This window comes from Camelus ferus, chromosome 7, assembly GCF_009834535.1.
Source record: "Camelus ferus isolate YT-003-E chromosome 7, BCGSAC_Cfer_1.0, whole genome shotgun sequence".
NCBI lineage: Eukaryota > Metazoa > Chordata > Mammalia > Artiodactyla > Camelidae > Camelus > Camelus ferus.
In genome coordinates, this window is record NC_045702.1 from 53,440,183 (window position 1) to 53,454,639 (window position 14,457).

The 14,457-nt window shown below is 38.1% G+C and overlaps 1 protein-coding gene across 5 annotated transcripts in view; it reads left to right on the top strand.

Annotated features, from left to right (window-relative positions):
* The first annotated feature begins 2,229 nt into the window (after positions 1-2,229).
* ETV1 (ETS variant transcription factor 1) overlaps positions 2,230-14,457 on the top strand; it is an 89,848-nt gene continuing 77,620 nt past the window's right edge. Inside the window, exons 1-5 of one of the 5 annotated variants that reach the window (XM_014563381.2) lie at positions 3,936-4,211; positions 4,310-4,506; positions 4,639-4,770; positions 5,607-5,694; positions 7,093-7,140. In XM_014563381.2, the coding sequence (XP_014418867.1) occupies positions 4,726-4,770; positions 5,607-5,694; positions 7,093-7,140 (181 nt within the window). In that variant the 5' untranslated portion in view covers positions 3,936-4,211; positions 4,310-4,506; positions 4,639-4,725. Of the gene's footprint in view, positions 2,584-3,935; positions 4,212-4,309; positions 4,507-4,638; positions 4,771-5,606; positions 5,695-7,092; positions 7,141-7,235; positions 7,666-14,457 lie in introns of those variants that run through there. The other 4 variants (XM_032483928.1, XM_014563384.2, XM_014563382.2 and 1 more) reach the window with 4 other exon arrangements.

Below are 14,457 nucleotides of genomic sequence, written 5' to 3' on the forward strand. Positions count from 1 at the left end.
GCTTATTTTTGAAAGGTTGCAGAAAGTCTCATTCCAACCGACAATGTATATGAGTGCCCTTACCCCAAAACTAACATCCTTGGATATTAGATTTTTTTTTTCTACCATGATGGGATACAAATGTTTTTAAATTTTTTTAGTGAATAATGTCCTGACTTCTAATGCAGTTAAGAATTTTTTTTAACCACATGTTTGCATTTCCTCTACTTGGGGACTTTAGAGATATTCCCCTGCTGACAGTGGCACGGTTAGAGTAGGAACCCACACTTCCCGCAGTGTCAGTTTCCTTGATGACCTGACCTTTGTCCCAGGGTCCACTTTCCTCTCAAATTCCTGCTTCTCTTCCCACAGGGAGTCCACTACAGCCACCAATTATCTTTCACCGTCCTGGCAGATTTCTAAGTTTTCCTTTAAAATTATATTCACCTGTTCATTTCCTTTGCCCATTTGGCTATTTAATAGTTTATCTTTTCCTTATCTATTTGATATAGCTCTGTACAAATGAAGCCATTAACAATTTGCTTTATATAGTATTTTGAAAAATTATAGAAGTTACAATTTACTTAATAATCAACCCAACTGAACAAATTTTATTTAATTTTAATCATATTAACCATTTAAGACAATTAGTACCATTTTATGTATTTATTTTTTTGCTGCTTTTAGAAACAGGCTTTATTTAACATCATGCATTTTCAGTACAATGCTATAGTAAGTTAACTGCAGAAAAGCCACTAGTGAATATTATTTTATTTTATTAAATAACAGCAAAGGAACTATAAAGATTTAAATAGCTTTATATGCAATTTACAAACATTCCAAACTCAGAGATGGATTTTTATGGAAGGAGGTGGGGAGGGGGGCAGCTTTCTCTCAAGAGCTCTAATTTCAAAACCCAGATGGAATTTCAAAATACAAGTAAATAAATGTCAAAGCCTCTTGGCCCCTGCTCAGCCATTCTATGCCTGAAATCCTGCCAAAATGAAATTTTCCATTCAAGGAGGACTGGCATTTACTAAGCTGATTTTTTTCAAGACTCGCTTTCAAAAGTAGTGGAAACTTTGGGCAAGTTTTGACGTTCCTCTCTGTGGATAGAACAGCTGTTTCTGTAGACATTTTCCACAATGGTAACATTTTCTGAAAAATGAATTTTCAGCCCTTCCAGTGTCTTCAGCCACTAGGTCTCCTGGTTTTTCCCAGAGCCCAGCATGGAAGACAAACAGCTGCCCCGCTAATAGCTAGTGTCTCACTAAGTATTGCGGCACAAAAAGGACAGAAACAGAAAGGACAGAAGAGAAAGTGGGAGAGAAGAGGGAGCATGGCCCGATAGGTCACTTGCAAAAGAGAAACATTTGTCTCAAAACTGTATGCTGTTTTGACAAAACTGAGCTGTAGTGAGTCTGGCTTGTCTCCTTATTCACATATCATATTCAATTACTGTTAAGATCAAATAGTTAAAAGCTGAGTTCGTTTAAAGACTCCAAAGGGAAAATATGGGGCCCCTGCAAAGCGTAGTAAAATCCGAGGATTAACGCTAGGCTTCTATCAGTCAGTCCAGCGTTGGTGGGGAGAAAGGGCAGTGCTTTGGGGGGGCCTGTGAAAGAGTAAAGGCTTGGGAAATGGAAACTAAAACTGTCGGCCAGCGAAAACTTGCAGTGTTCTTGAAAGAAGCTTTTAAAGTTGACTGTGGGGAAAATCTAAGGTAGAAATGAAAATTACAGAGCGTTAAGTGAGAAAACTGAAATCCATTTACAGTTGAACTCTTCGCTCATCTAAAAGCAATCATTTGAAGCAGCAAGCAAAAGTTCCTAGTTTATCCTTATGGCTTTCTCCCCGCTTTTTTTAATTCTCTACCTTTTTTTTTTTCTTATTGTTTATCTTTTCTTTTCTTTCTTTTTTTTTTTTTTTTTTTTTTTTTTTTTGCAGCTTTTCTCGTATGTAGTGCACCCGGGAATTATCCCCCTGTGAACCTTCTTTTAATTTCTGACTTATTTTTTCCCCCTCTTTTGGTTGCTCTCAGATCCAAGACTCCTTTTTCTCATCTTCTAGTATTTGTTCGGTGACAGGACAAAGAGGAGGTAGCGAGGCAGAAAAAAGTTTTGTGGTTTGGAAAACTTGGGCCTTTGTTGTGTCATTTCCCCTGCCCCTCCACGCCCCCAACCACGTGACCAAGAAAGGCCGGAATTTTGTGAATGGAGCCGAAAGGTGGCTGCGGGGGTGGGGGAGGCTCCGCCTCCTTCCCTGAAGCGGCCAATCTCCTAGCGGAGCGCTGCGGGGTCAGCAATAAACAACAATGGGCTGGGGACAGGCGGTACGTTATTGGCTGCGGCGGGAACCTCGCGGGGCCGAACCCGAAGCTCCGCCCCCTCCCGGTTACCCTGGATACCCGTCAGGCTCCGGCCACAGAGAATGCCTTTGGAAAGTGTTGCTCAGATTACAGGGGCTGAGTTATCCCGGGAGTGCTGGGCGGCGGGACACGCTTGCTCTTGGCTCCGGGCCTGATTGCACCCTCAGAAAGTCTCCAAGAGCCTCGCTATCCCAGCCTTGAGGCCCAGGCTGCGTCCGAACCCCTCCCTGGCTACGGTAAAGGTGCAGTTCCCGCTCAAAATGCTTATAGGTGCGCTCCTTAGCACCGGCTGCTCTCATTTACTTACTTTCAGAGAGTGCACTCTATGTGTCCTTGCTATCCGTCCACAGTTATTGTTAACCCCAGTAATACGTTATTTTGTTTTTAATATTAAAAAAATGTTTTTTGACCCTTGACCTCCACGGGTCAAGATTAGAGTCTTGTGCGCTCACACTCCATTTTAATACGGCTCCAACAGCGTTCCATTTAAGGAAGGAAACGTTCAATTAGAAACTGAGAACTGCAGCACGTTTCCCAACGGGCAGAACAGCTGCCGGAAACGTCCTTTGGTCTCTAGCTCTGGTCGCCACCGGGATCACAAATGAATTTCAACACCACTGAGTCCTGGGTCCCATTCCCGAGGCCTCTCATCCCCGGTTGGGCCGAAGCTTCTTAAGTGACTTTGCAGCTGTAAGCCGCATAGGAGTGTCAGGGCAAGTGGTTTCAGAATTGTAGCCCTCACTTTTTAACTTCCCAGTCATTGTCCTTGAAACCCGACCCCCTCGCCTCTCGCCCCTAACTCCAAGCACTGACTGTTTAAAAGCTGGACAGGAAGTGAAAGCGTCAAGTACAGTAAGTGACACCCTCCGCCTCCGTGTGTACGTAACAAAAGCTCAGGAAACGTGCGGGTCCCTAGGATATCTGAGCTACCCCAACCCATCCCCGCTCCTCCCCGCTTCCCCCGAGGACTGGAAACGCCTTGTTCCAGTGTGCGTGCACACGTGGGACAATTTTTATTTTTATACTTTTCCTCGCCTGGATGGCTCTGTCGTTCTCCCAGTGCTCTCTCCCAACGCAACCCCTCCTAAGAAGCAATTCCTCTGCTTCTCCCGGGTTCTTCTTCCATAAGATTCCTTATTGTACTGTCCTGTTGTGAAAGATTTACTTGAGGATGACCTTTAAAAAAATGTTTTTGATAAACCATAACGGTAGTGGTGGGTGTTGAAAAATGGGAAGAGAATTTGGGCCAAAAGCTTAGTGGGGACTAAGCTATAGAGCAAGGGGGGCTCCTTATCAGATTAAAAGTAGAGAGGCTGGATATCTTGAGGAAGGGGAGGTGGGGGACTAAGGAGGCACGGTCTTGGTGGATTGCACTTCCGAGTATGTACCTGACCCGAACGAAAGTGCTTTAGGAAATCGGCCCAATAGTGGACTTAACACAGCAGTAAGGAGAACTGGCGACTCGATACACATGGCTTCGGTGTCCCCGGGCGCCTTAACAATAAGCAGCGGTTTAGGACGGCGGTCGATTTCCTCTGTGGCGTTTCCAGGCTGTGGACCCCGCGCCAGCCGGCAGAGCACTGGCTTGGGCAGAGGGGCGCGGGAGATTCACGGGAAGGGGCAGCAAGCCTCCTGATTGACAGCCCGAAATCTGATCTTGTGAAAGAGACGCGGAGCCAATGGGAGGCAGCGATCCATCAGTTTGGATTGGAGGCCCCTGGAGGAGAAGTAGAGGAAAAACCACCGAATTGAGCTCTGTCAGAGGCGCTTTCGGCTTCCAAGGGGGAAGTGCTGGGCAATAATTAATGTTTTTATTAAAATTGGAGGGAATTTTTTGCAGCCGTTCGCCTAGCGTGGCCTTCAGGTGGGTCTTTCCAACAACTTTTTATGTCTCTCCAGATAATTGCATGGTTATGGGTTGCAAAAACTATCCTTATGAAAGAGGTGACTCCCTCTCTTTAGTCCCGTTAGGTGCAAAGCAAGTCTCGTTGATCGCCATTGCTAGTTTTGCACACGTTTGCGAATCAGAGCTGCCCGGGGTACACCGACCGCGCAGGGAAACATCGAGAGTGTAAATAAATACATCGCCTCTTGTTCGGATTTTTGCTACTGCCGAAAATATGTAAATTGTGAACTCTCTTGGCTCTCTTTGGATCCAGGTGAAGGAGGCGGTGTAGGGAGGGTTATTTTTGTGAATGGGACTGCCGGAGGGTAATTAGCTATGCAAATTCGAGAGCTTCATTCATGATTTTTTTTTTTTAAAGCCTAAAAGCCATCTTGTTCCCCTCTAGGTTGATAGAAGTCCAGATCCTGAGGAAATCTCCAGCTAAATGCTCAAAATATAAAACACTGAGCTGAAATTTGCGAAGAGCAGCAGCATGGATGGATTTTATGACCAGCAAGTGCCTTACATGGTCACCAATGTGAGTGATCAGTTCGAAAGTTGCTGTTTATAAACTTGACTCCGACGGAGGGGGGTGGGGGAGGAGGGAGAGAATGAGAAGGGAGGGGGCAAGGGGGTTGGGATTGCAGATACTTTATCTGCTTTGTTGCCACTGTAGGGCGACTCTGCTTCTAGAAGCCCAGTCTTCAAAATGAGCTTACCTTTCAGTGATTTGGATAAGGCATAGTTTTGTTTTTAAGACCCCTTTTTCTGATGAAAGTGCTCAAGATGAGTGGAAGAGGAGATGGAGGGCAGCAGCAGCTGCTGCACTCAAAGTTTTTGGCTGGGTTTGTCTGCCACATTGAAAAGAATGAAGTTGAGACAAATGCTGACACTTTTGTTTACATGGGGTGTTTTTGTTTCTTTTTTTCTCTCATTTTCTCTCATATTTTTCATTTCACAGCTCTCATTTTGTTCTTTTTTGGGGAGGTTGTCAGAGAGAATAAAATTCACTTTTTTAAAAATCTAACTGATCCAGCCTAAAAACGACTTTAAGTGTATCTGCTTAATGTTGTTTTGATGCTGCGATACCATGCATATGTGACTGATAAATAGTAGTGTATGATGATCGGCACTGGGAAGCAACTCTCCCTGGCTGTTGAATTCTCAGCATAAGCGTTCACTGTCAAATGAACGCAGAAAATGAATATGAGAATGGATACTGTGGACTTCTATTTTTCTATATAGGGAGGGGATCCAGTAGACTTATGTATGCATGTATGTTTTGTGTGTGTGTGTGTGTGTGTGTGTGTGTGTGTGTGTGTGTGACATCTGAGGTTTACATTCTTTTAAAGAATTTTATCTTTCCCTTTGTAGAATCAGCGTGGGAGAAATTGTAACGAGAAACCAACAAATGTCAGGAAAAGAAAATTCATTAACAGAGATCTGGCTCATGATTCAGAAGGTGAGGTTTGATTTGGGGCTGAATCCCCTCTCTGTACCTATACTTTCCACCCTCATAAAGAAGAGAGGCACTTCAATGTTACCTTAAGAATAATAAACTTTCAAGTTACTGCGTTTAACCAAGACTTTTATTTGGAGTAATTAACATGATGTGACAGTTTGCGTTGAGGGATATTTTATGGCCCTGTCACAAATGAGTGAAAGAAGGAAATGAGAGCTTAACAGTGACATCCTTCTTTTAATCATTCTTTTGTATTTAAGTACCTTTGTCCATATGGCATATAAGTAACCCCGTACACTAAGGTAACAATTTTAAAATATCCAGAACAGTGGCACAAATTAGGCAGCTTTGTATCCTGCTTAATTTCTCCTTTCTCCTATATTAGAAGTTGAGCAATATAAGTGATGGTTTGATTTCCCATCCCTTTACACGGAAACCATATCCTGTTATCAAACTTTTCCTGGATGATTTTGATGACTACATGATGAGGTCATTATATCTTGTTTATAGACATTACAGTGTTCACTCAATTATAATTAGGGCCTAATTAATAATTATAATACCTATTTGGGAAATTAGGTTACAGATTCTTTTTATAAACTGTTGGTAGGAGGTCAATATATTATGAATTATTCCAGCCATATGGGGGCATTCATAATAAACTTAATATACTTAGATTTAACCACCAAAGTTCAGTTTGCCATTTAGATTAGGTAGATTGAATTCTGAAACGTCCTCAACTCTCCATGTAAGTATGAAGAGTATAATACATTGCACACCCCTGTCCCTCCTGCTATGATAGAATAATACAACGTTTTGGACTTGAAAATAGACAGATGTCAGGGAATTATCTCTCTGACTTTTGTAAATCTATTAGCGTAGAAATTTTCCTCTAAAATCTTGTATTTAAAGTTGTCCCTTTTAGTTTTGCAGCATTAAACCTGAAAGCAGATAGGACTTTGAGAATTATATGATATACTGTTACATCTTTCATGTAAGATTCGGAAGATACAAATAAAATATTTTGCAGTCTTTCTACTCTTTCCTCTACTATTTTAGCAAGAGTTGAATATGTTTACAAAAGGTTTCTGTGGATAAACACACCTTAACCTCAGCCTGTTTGAGTTCTAGTGTATGTGTTTTTTGGTATCACTGAGCTTACTTATTAAGCTGTTTGTTAAAAAGGGGGAAAAGATATTGATAAGTATTGCTTAATAGGCATCAAAATGGGCAAGATTATTGATATAATTAAGTTATGAATCCTATTTTCTTTTTATATTGACCCCCCCTCCCCAAATTAAGTTAATATTTAATACTAATTTCATGACAAACATTTCCTTTTAATGAAGCTCAGGGGTTTGCAAATCTTTTGTTTATGTCTTTGACTTGCTTTTTTAGAACTCTTTCAAGATCTAAGTCAATTGCAAGAAACATGGCTTGCAGAAGGTAAGGCAAAAATTGCTTTAAAAGGAGGGGGAAAGCAACTCTAGAAGGGGAAGAAAAAAAAAAAAAGTCCTGAACTTGCTGTCTTAATGTTCAGCCCAATTAATTGAGCTCTAAAAGAGCCACCTCATGTGTCATGCATACATTAGAGCCTCTGATGAGTTTGTCTTTGGGGAATCTGGGACTGCACTACCCAGTGTCATCACAAATTACCAGGAGAAATTGCTTCCAGCTCACAATCACATCTGCTTTTGGCAAGAACTAATGCACCAAGACTTCAAGTTCTAAGCCTCTGTTCAGATTTTAATTGCAATTGATCAGGTTTATATTATTGTACCTCGAGAGACCTCCTAGAGCCAGAACCCGGCTTGCTGTTTCCTTTAGAGCGGCGCATATCATTATTTGGTGTTCTGCTGGAGGACTTTTCTGATGGCAGAAATTAGTTTCTCTGGGTTCATCAGGACGGGATGCTTCAAGATTTAAGTGCAAGTGTCTTCTTCCCACCTTGTTCACAACACAGAACGTTAGGTGTGTATCCAATGCTAAGGAAATCTATGGCTTTAAGATAAATCTTGGGGGGATCTGAGGATTTTAAAACTGTTTTCTATTCGTTACTATTATGTGATGTTTGTTGAAATTGACCTTTGCTGTTATGCCACTTTTATTAGGATGTATTAAATATAGCAAGGAGACATTTAAAGGCATTACTTTTATTTTCAATTGCTTTTTGATAACATTTCATGTTGCAACCTATTGTATCTTTTCATTGTGTGAAACTTTTATTTTATAGGAACAATGAGGTATTGCTGTAGTACAGTCTTTGACAACTTGAGAAATGCCTAGTGTTGAGGGACTTTTGTTGGCGTCTATGATTTGAAATTTTTCTATTGGGTTTGTTATGATAAATGTGAAATATTAACTTTATCTTATGATGTGTTTTGTGGGAAACATAAAGAGTAAATTGTAGCTATTTAAGCGCTGAGTATAATTGTGTTATTTCTGTCTTTACATTGAATGGGAAACATGCGATTTGGGGAACAGATTTTTAAGGTGGTTAAAAGGAGAGGGTCTCTAAATGAAACCCAAGAATTGCTGCTGCTACTTTGAGGCAGACTGCTGTGTTTTCTCGGGTGGTCTTGCTTGCAGTTAGTTGATCAAGTTGCTGTTAGCATGTAAAATAAGTTTCTTTGTTTTGCTGATACTCTACTTCTTCCAAAGAGCTTCTGCAATCTTGATGAACCTGTTAAGTTAAATAGCTTTTCCAGTAGCCCTTTGAAAGGGTGATTGTATTTGTCTGTTAATGAAAGGTAAGTATTAATGAAAGTTTTAGTTATATTTAAAGGTCATTTTGCTTGTCTCTGTAAATGAAACTTATTGCAATAGATTACTTATTATTGCAACATAAGCCATATAGTTCAAACGTAACTTTTCAAGGAAGATTTGCACAGAGGCTCTTGCGTTAACTTCTGTCTGTTAGTTTTGCAAAGTTGAAGGTTGTGAGAACATTACACTTATGAGGGAATTTATTCGCTTATCCAAAATAACTTTAAAATATCTATTTTAATTGTTCTGGAAGGTTTGTTGGTTCTTAAGATGTTTAAGTCTCATTGATTCCAAGTCAGTGCACTTGCTGGCAGATTTTGAATGTGCATAGCAACTCTTTTCCTGGAATTTAAAAATGTGGAATGTGTGACAGACTCTTACCATTTTATAATCAGTTTCAGTGCAGTGTTTTACTTTTGACTTGTTTTGTTTCTTTGCCGCTCGGATAAGTGATTTGGTAATTTATCCGAGTTTATTTTAAAACTCTGCACTGAATATTCTTACCCGTAATAATTAACTTACCTGTAAATCAAATCTGAAGGATTAGCTTTATATAACATAAACCTAGAAAATGACTGATGTATGTGGCAGAACATGGACTTTTACTTAGAAAATAATTTATAAGCTTAAGTAAGGTCAGAAATTAATCCTCGGAGTGTTTTATTGAATACCCAGGTGGGCTACTATTTAGAGACTGTGATAAGATTGCATTTTAGAATAATTTAAACATTTTTCAGAGTAGTTCACATTAATCTATCCTATCATGATACAAGCATAACATTAATATGATTTTTTAAAAGCATAACATTAATATGACTTTTTTAAAATCTTGTACTAAGAAGAGAGGTTTTTTTCTTTAACTATTTGTTAATGGACTAAACATTTATTTTTCTTTTATTTATTTTTAGCCATTTTATATGTTATTTCCATGAGCATTTTAACTTAACTTTTCCCACATCTTAAACAATATTAGCTAGGAAGAGATCTCAAAATTACACTAGTTTATTCATAGCTAGATTTGTCCATTTATGTCCATTTGTCCATTTAACTTCTGGACCTCCAGAAATTAAAACATTGCCAAACTGGCAGACTATGAACCGTTTGCATATTTCTTTTCCTAATGCTTCGTCGCCAGGAAAGTGACCATGGAATTTTAAGACATCTTGACCCTTTTAAAAAAGATCATTGGCAATTAACCAAAGTTTCTCCCGTGGGTTAGAATCCCACTGGGAAGATAAACAGTTCTAAAAATCTTATTAGACATGAGAGTCAAGTTAGTTGTAATGTGTCACATGAAAAGTACATTTTAAAAAAATTATCTAAGTTCCTAAATCCTTGGGAAAGATATGTCCTAGCAGATTTTTTTTGTCCTTTAAGAATTTTTATAAGGTAGACCCAAAGTGCAAGATGGACTAGTCATAGGTAAATCATTACAGATTATGAAATGTGTTTTATGTCCAGGGAGAAATGGGCATGGAGAAGGCAGGACTTGCTGGAGGGTGGGGTTGGAAGCAGTGTTTTCAATTCACTAAAGTTCTCTCCAAAAAATAGGCTTCCATTCTTCCCTCAAATTTCTAAACAGGGATCAAAAATATGTTTTTGAAGAGAAACTTTATACTGGTATCACTTTCCAAGTACTAACGCTGCAATTTGAAGGTTCTTTTAACATATATACCACAATTTAAAATAATCACATCTCATTTGGAAGAAAATTGAAAAGGTAATGTTTTCAGTGACCACAATAGCAGTTAAAAAAATGGAGAATATGCTTATTTTTAATTTTGCCACAGTCACTTTATATTTGTAATTTTACTGTGTACAATTCTTTATTGATTCTTTGACTTTTGAATTAGATTGCCACTGACAGAAAGGCACTTCCAATTATTTGATCCCATGAAACAATGAGTTCGAACAGCAATGCTATCAATGTCAGGGTAACGTCCTGTTTTAAGTTGTGCTTTAATGGATAGTGTCCTAGAAATTCTTAGTTAAAATGGAAACTTTGAGGTGGGGGGCAGAAGTGGAAGGATGTAAAATTAAGTTTAAAAAAAGAATACATTCTTCTAAAGTTACTCATTAAAGCTTACCTGCTAATACAACTTAAAGAGAAATAGTACATTTCGTGTGTATCTCATATAAATACATAGCGACTTTTGAATGTTATTTTAATGTGGGTCTAGAGGTTTCCATTTATCAGTAATATTAAGGAAAAATGTCAACAGTGTTTCACCACCATCAGAAAAATATTTTTCTGTTGCGTTCTAAGTCAGGATTCATGCTGCTACCACACTTGAGTCAAAGTTTTGCCTTCAAGAGCAGCCTTTCTATACCAAAGGTTATTATCTCAGACCCTCATGCAGATGAGCTTTATTTCTCTTTTGTTTTATGTGACCTTCTGGTAATAGTCAGATTGACTTCAAAGTAGAGGCGTCATTCCAGCTCTTTCATTCACTTCGGTGGCTGGTACTAAATTTATATTCAAAATTATTTATTATGAATTTTCTTAAATAAGATGTGCTGTTGTTACTCATTATACCTAATGTCATCCACAAAACACAGTAGTCAAAATGAGCTCATTTTTTATTTTTCAACAATTAGACTGTTTCTTTTTGAAATAGGACATAAACTGGGTATGTACTCAAGTTTTGTTTTGTTTTGTAGTTTACCGTGATGCAGCAAAGAGAAAAGCCTTCAAAAACTACATTATTTTATGTGGCTTAAATAAAAAAGGAATTGAGAATTAACTATTAAGTTAGAGAAGTCCTGTACTCTTTCTTGGAGTTCAGCAAGAGTCATCTGGGAGGGAGGAATGGGGGAGCTACCACCCAGCTTTTTCTCGTACCAGGAAATACTCTAAAATAGGAAACAAAGACTTCTCATTTGGACTTGATAAAAGGACAGCAGGTAGAGTTAATGTCTTCTATTTCTAAACATTTATTGGAATTATACAAGTGCATTTTTGTCTAGGGTCTATTTGCAAAACAGAAACATTTGTTAAAAATAGGATTTGGATTGGGTGCAGCCTAGAGTTTTTCCAGAAGATCTTAATACGTGTTCATGAAATATTGCTGAGTTTTTGTACTCTTTCTTGAATTTCATAATATAACTTTATTCCCTTTGACTTGTGTGCAATCTTGTAATAATAATAATAATAATAATAATAATAATAATAATAATAATAATAATAATAATAATAATAATAATAATAATAATATACAAGTCAGCTCTCAGTAGCATTAGAGAGAATAGGTGGCTAGTAACCACAGCTCTGAGCTACCCTTAAGTTTTCAAGTCACTATCTAGGGTAGTTTAGAGTCAGGAAATTGAAGCTGATTTGAGAATTAAGACCACTAAAACTTACCATTTTCTTTTCTTTTAGTGCGTATAGAAAGAAGGCCTTTATCAAGTATTAAAGAGGTTTCTGTCATGGGGAAATAGCACCCCTTTTTTGTCTGTTTGAATACATTTTTACTTCTGCATTAATTAATGCTTATAAATTGGTACAATCATTTTAATGTTAGAAGCAGATGTGGTGTAAAACCAGGCTTAGTGGTCTCATGATTATTTTGTTCCATGGCCGGCCAGCTTGATTTTAGAATTAAACAAAATACTACTGTGTGAGGGTTGATTTTCTTGTTTCACTTTTATTTAAAAGAAAATTCAAATTTCTTCAGAGAAGCCTGTTTCTCACCCTGTGATCCAGAGTGAAACACTACAAAGTTCTTCAGTAATCTTAGAGTAAAGAACATTCGAATAATAAGCACGAAAAATAAAGGATTTCTTCAGTGGCTTTTCTTTTTCCTTCCTTCCTTCCTTCCTTCTTTCTATTCTTTCCTCCGTCTCTTTCCCTCTTGCCTTCTTTCCTTCTTAGTTTTGTAGATTCAGGTTTCTGTGACAAGTTACCCTCTAAAGCAGGAGAGGTTAAATATATATGTATGGATTTAATTTTGTCATTTATTTAAATGTGTGCCTTAATGGATCTGGGCGGTATTTGAGATAGAGCAGTAAAATTGGCGTGTTTATATTGCAAGTTCAAGTCGACTTGCTTGAGCTCTCTGGAAGGGTGTGACATGAAAAGATTGCGGTTGGGCCACATGGCTCACGCTGGACTGTGTTTTTGTGAATGGAGGCAGAACTCCAGCTCTGCCTGCTTGTCTGGAGGAATTGCTGAGGAGATCAGCTGTCTCATTCACGGGCAGAAAGAATGACTCACACATCTTCCTGCCTTGTTTGGCTCCAGGTCATTGTTACAGTGGATAGAACTGGTTTTAATTAAATATTAACCCCTTTTCAACTTGACATGTGTTTCATTTGTAATTTTTCCACTTTTTCCTCTGCTTTAAAAGAAAACCTGACAGGCGCCTGGCACATAAGAAAAAGGGTTTTTTTTTTTTACTTGCCTGCAGCCAAACTTGGAAAATATTTAAACCCTCACCTTTGCTGAAGTAATGAATATTACTTTATTTAAAGGTTGAAAATAAGCACAAAAATAAAAGCAGATCCCTCCCCTAACCCTGTCCCCTACCTGGGAAGAATTAGGTAAGAAAGTGTATTAAAATAAAAAATGAGGGTTAGTGGTTCTGTGACATCAAGACCGTGATGAATAGTTTGATCAGTTTCTTTCTCATAATACGTACTGCTGTATAGTAAAAAGAGAGAGAAAAAAAATAACAACTTTGGATAATAATCTAGCTAAAGCAAACAGCTAAGAGTGCAGACACTACCCTTTTAAAGCCCAAGTCCTGAGACTCGACAGCAATTTGTCTATTAATGTGCATGATAGAAGCGCTCCAGCTCTTACCAATAAAATCCACATGCTTAATCTTCTTGAAAGCCTTTTATTGGTCTTTTGGTATATACTTTCCCTTCTTCTCCTTTCTTACCCTTCCCTTTCCTCTTTAATTATGGAGTGTGGGGAAACATGTTCATTCCCCAAAGGTGATTATTCCAAGCAGAATTTATAAAAGATAGCAGTGAACAACCTTTTTTTTTTTTTTTTTAGATTGGCCTCGATTATGAATTTTCCACTTTGGAGTTGGTCTGGCTTGCCACAAATTTTCAGGCAGCTGTAGTTTGCTACTTTATAGAATTCCCATGAATTGAGTGGGGGAAAAAAAAGGAAATGTATAATCCGAGTGTGGCAATACTTTATCATACTTTCCTTGCCCAGATCCAACGTGTGTTTTTCGTTAACTGCTTCCCTTTTACTCTAACTTGGAATTAGAGGTATACTTAAGCCTTTGTCTATTTAAGTAGCATGCTGCTTCATTTGGTCTATTCAGTTTCTTAAGATTAGCGTCTGTGAAAATGTGAGTCATATGTTTTTTGTTAAAATTCTGTAATGTGTTCAGGCATAAGTGTGAAGTATTTATTCAGTATGTTAAGGAGTTAGAACAGAAATAGCAATTTTTACAGCAAGTCTTATTCTTTTTACAAATTGTTCGACTGTAGCTGTTTTCTGGATATTTGTGAGGTCTAACTTCTGATTTCTTCTGTTCCTAAAGTTTGGCCTTTCTTTTCCCAAACCTATCTCAATGCACACACTGATCCATCAGTGATTTTTTACGCCTTTCATGCAGTAATATATATCATAGAGCTGCAACTTTGTCTTATGATAAATAGTAAGAGAAAAAAAGTCTGGCCTTTAGGGCATTCATACCAGTGTATTCTGTTACAAATATATTTTTGTTACTCACCAGCTATTTTTGACTATTCCTGTAAAGGGAGATTACATTTTTATTAGATTCTTGTAAGTGTTGGCTTTTTAAAAGCATAGTAATTGCTGTGGTTGATCATTTTGCATCTCAATAGTTATGTCTGTTTAGCTGTTAATTTAGAAGGGAAACCCAAACATGTGGATATGGTAGGAAAAATGTGCAGGATTTTGATTCTGTCTGCCCACTGTTATTTATTAAATAGACAGTAAAAACATTTTTGCAATTTTTTTTGTTGTTGAAAAGACTTAATTTTAAAGGATAGTCCTCCACTTACAATTTA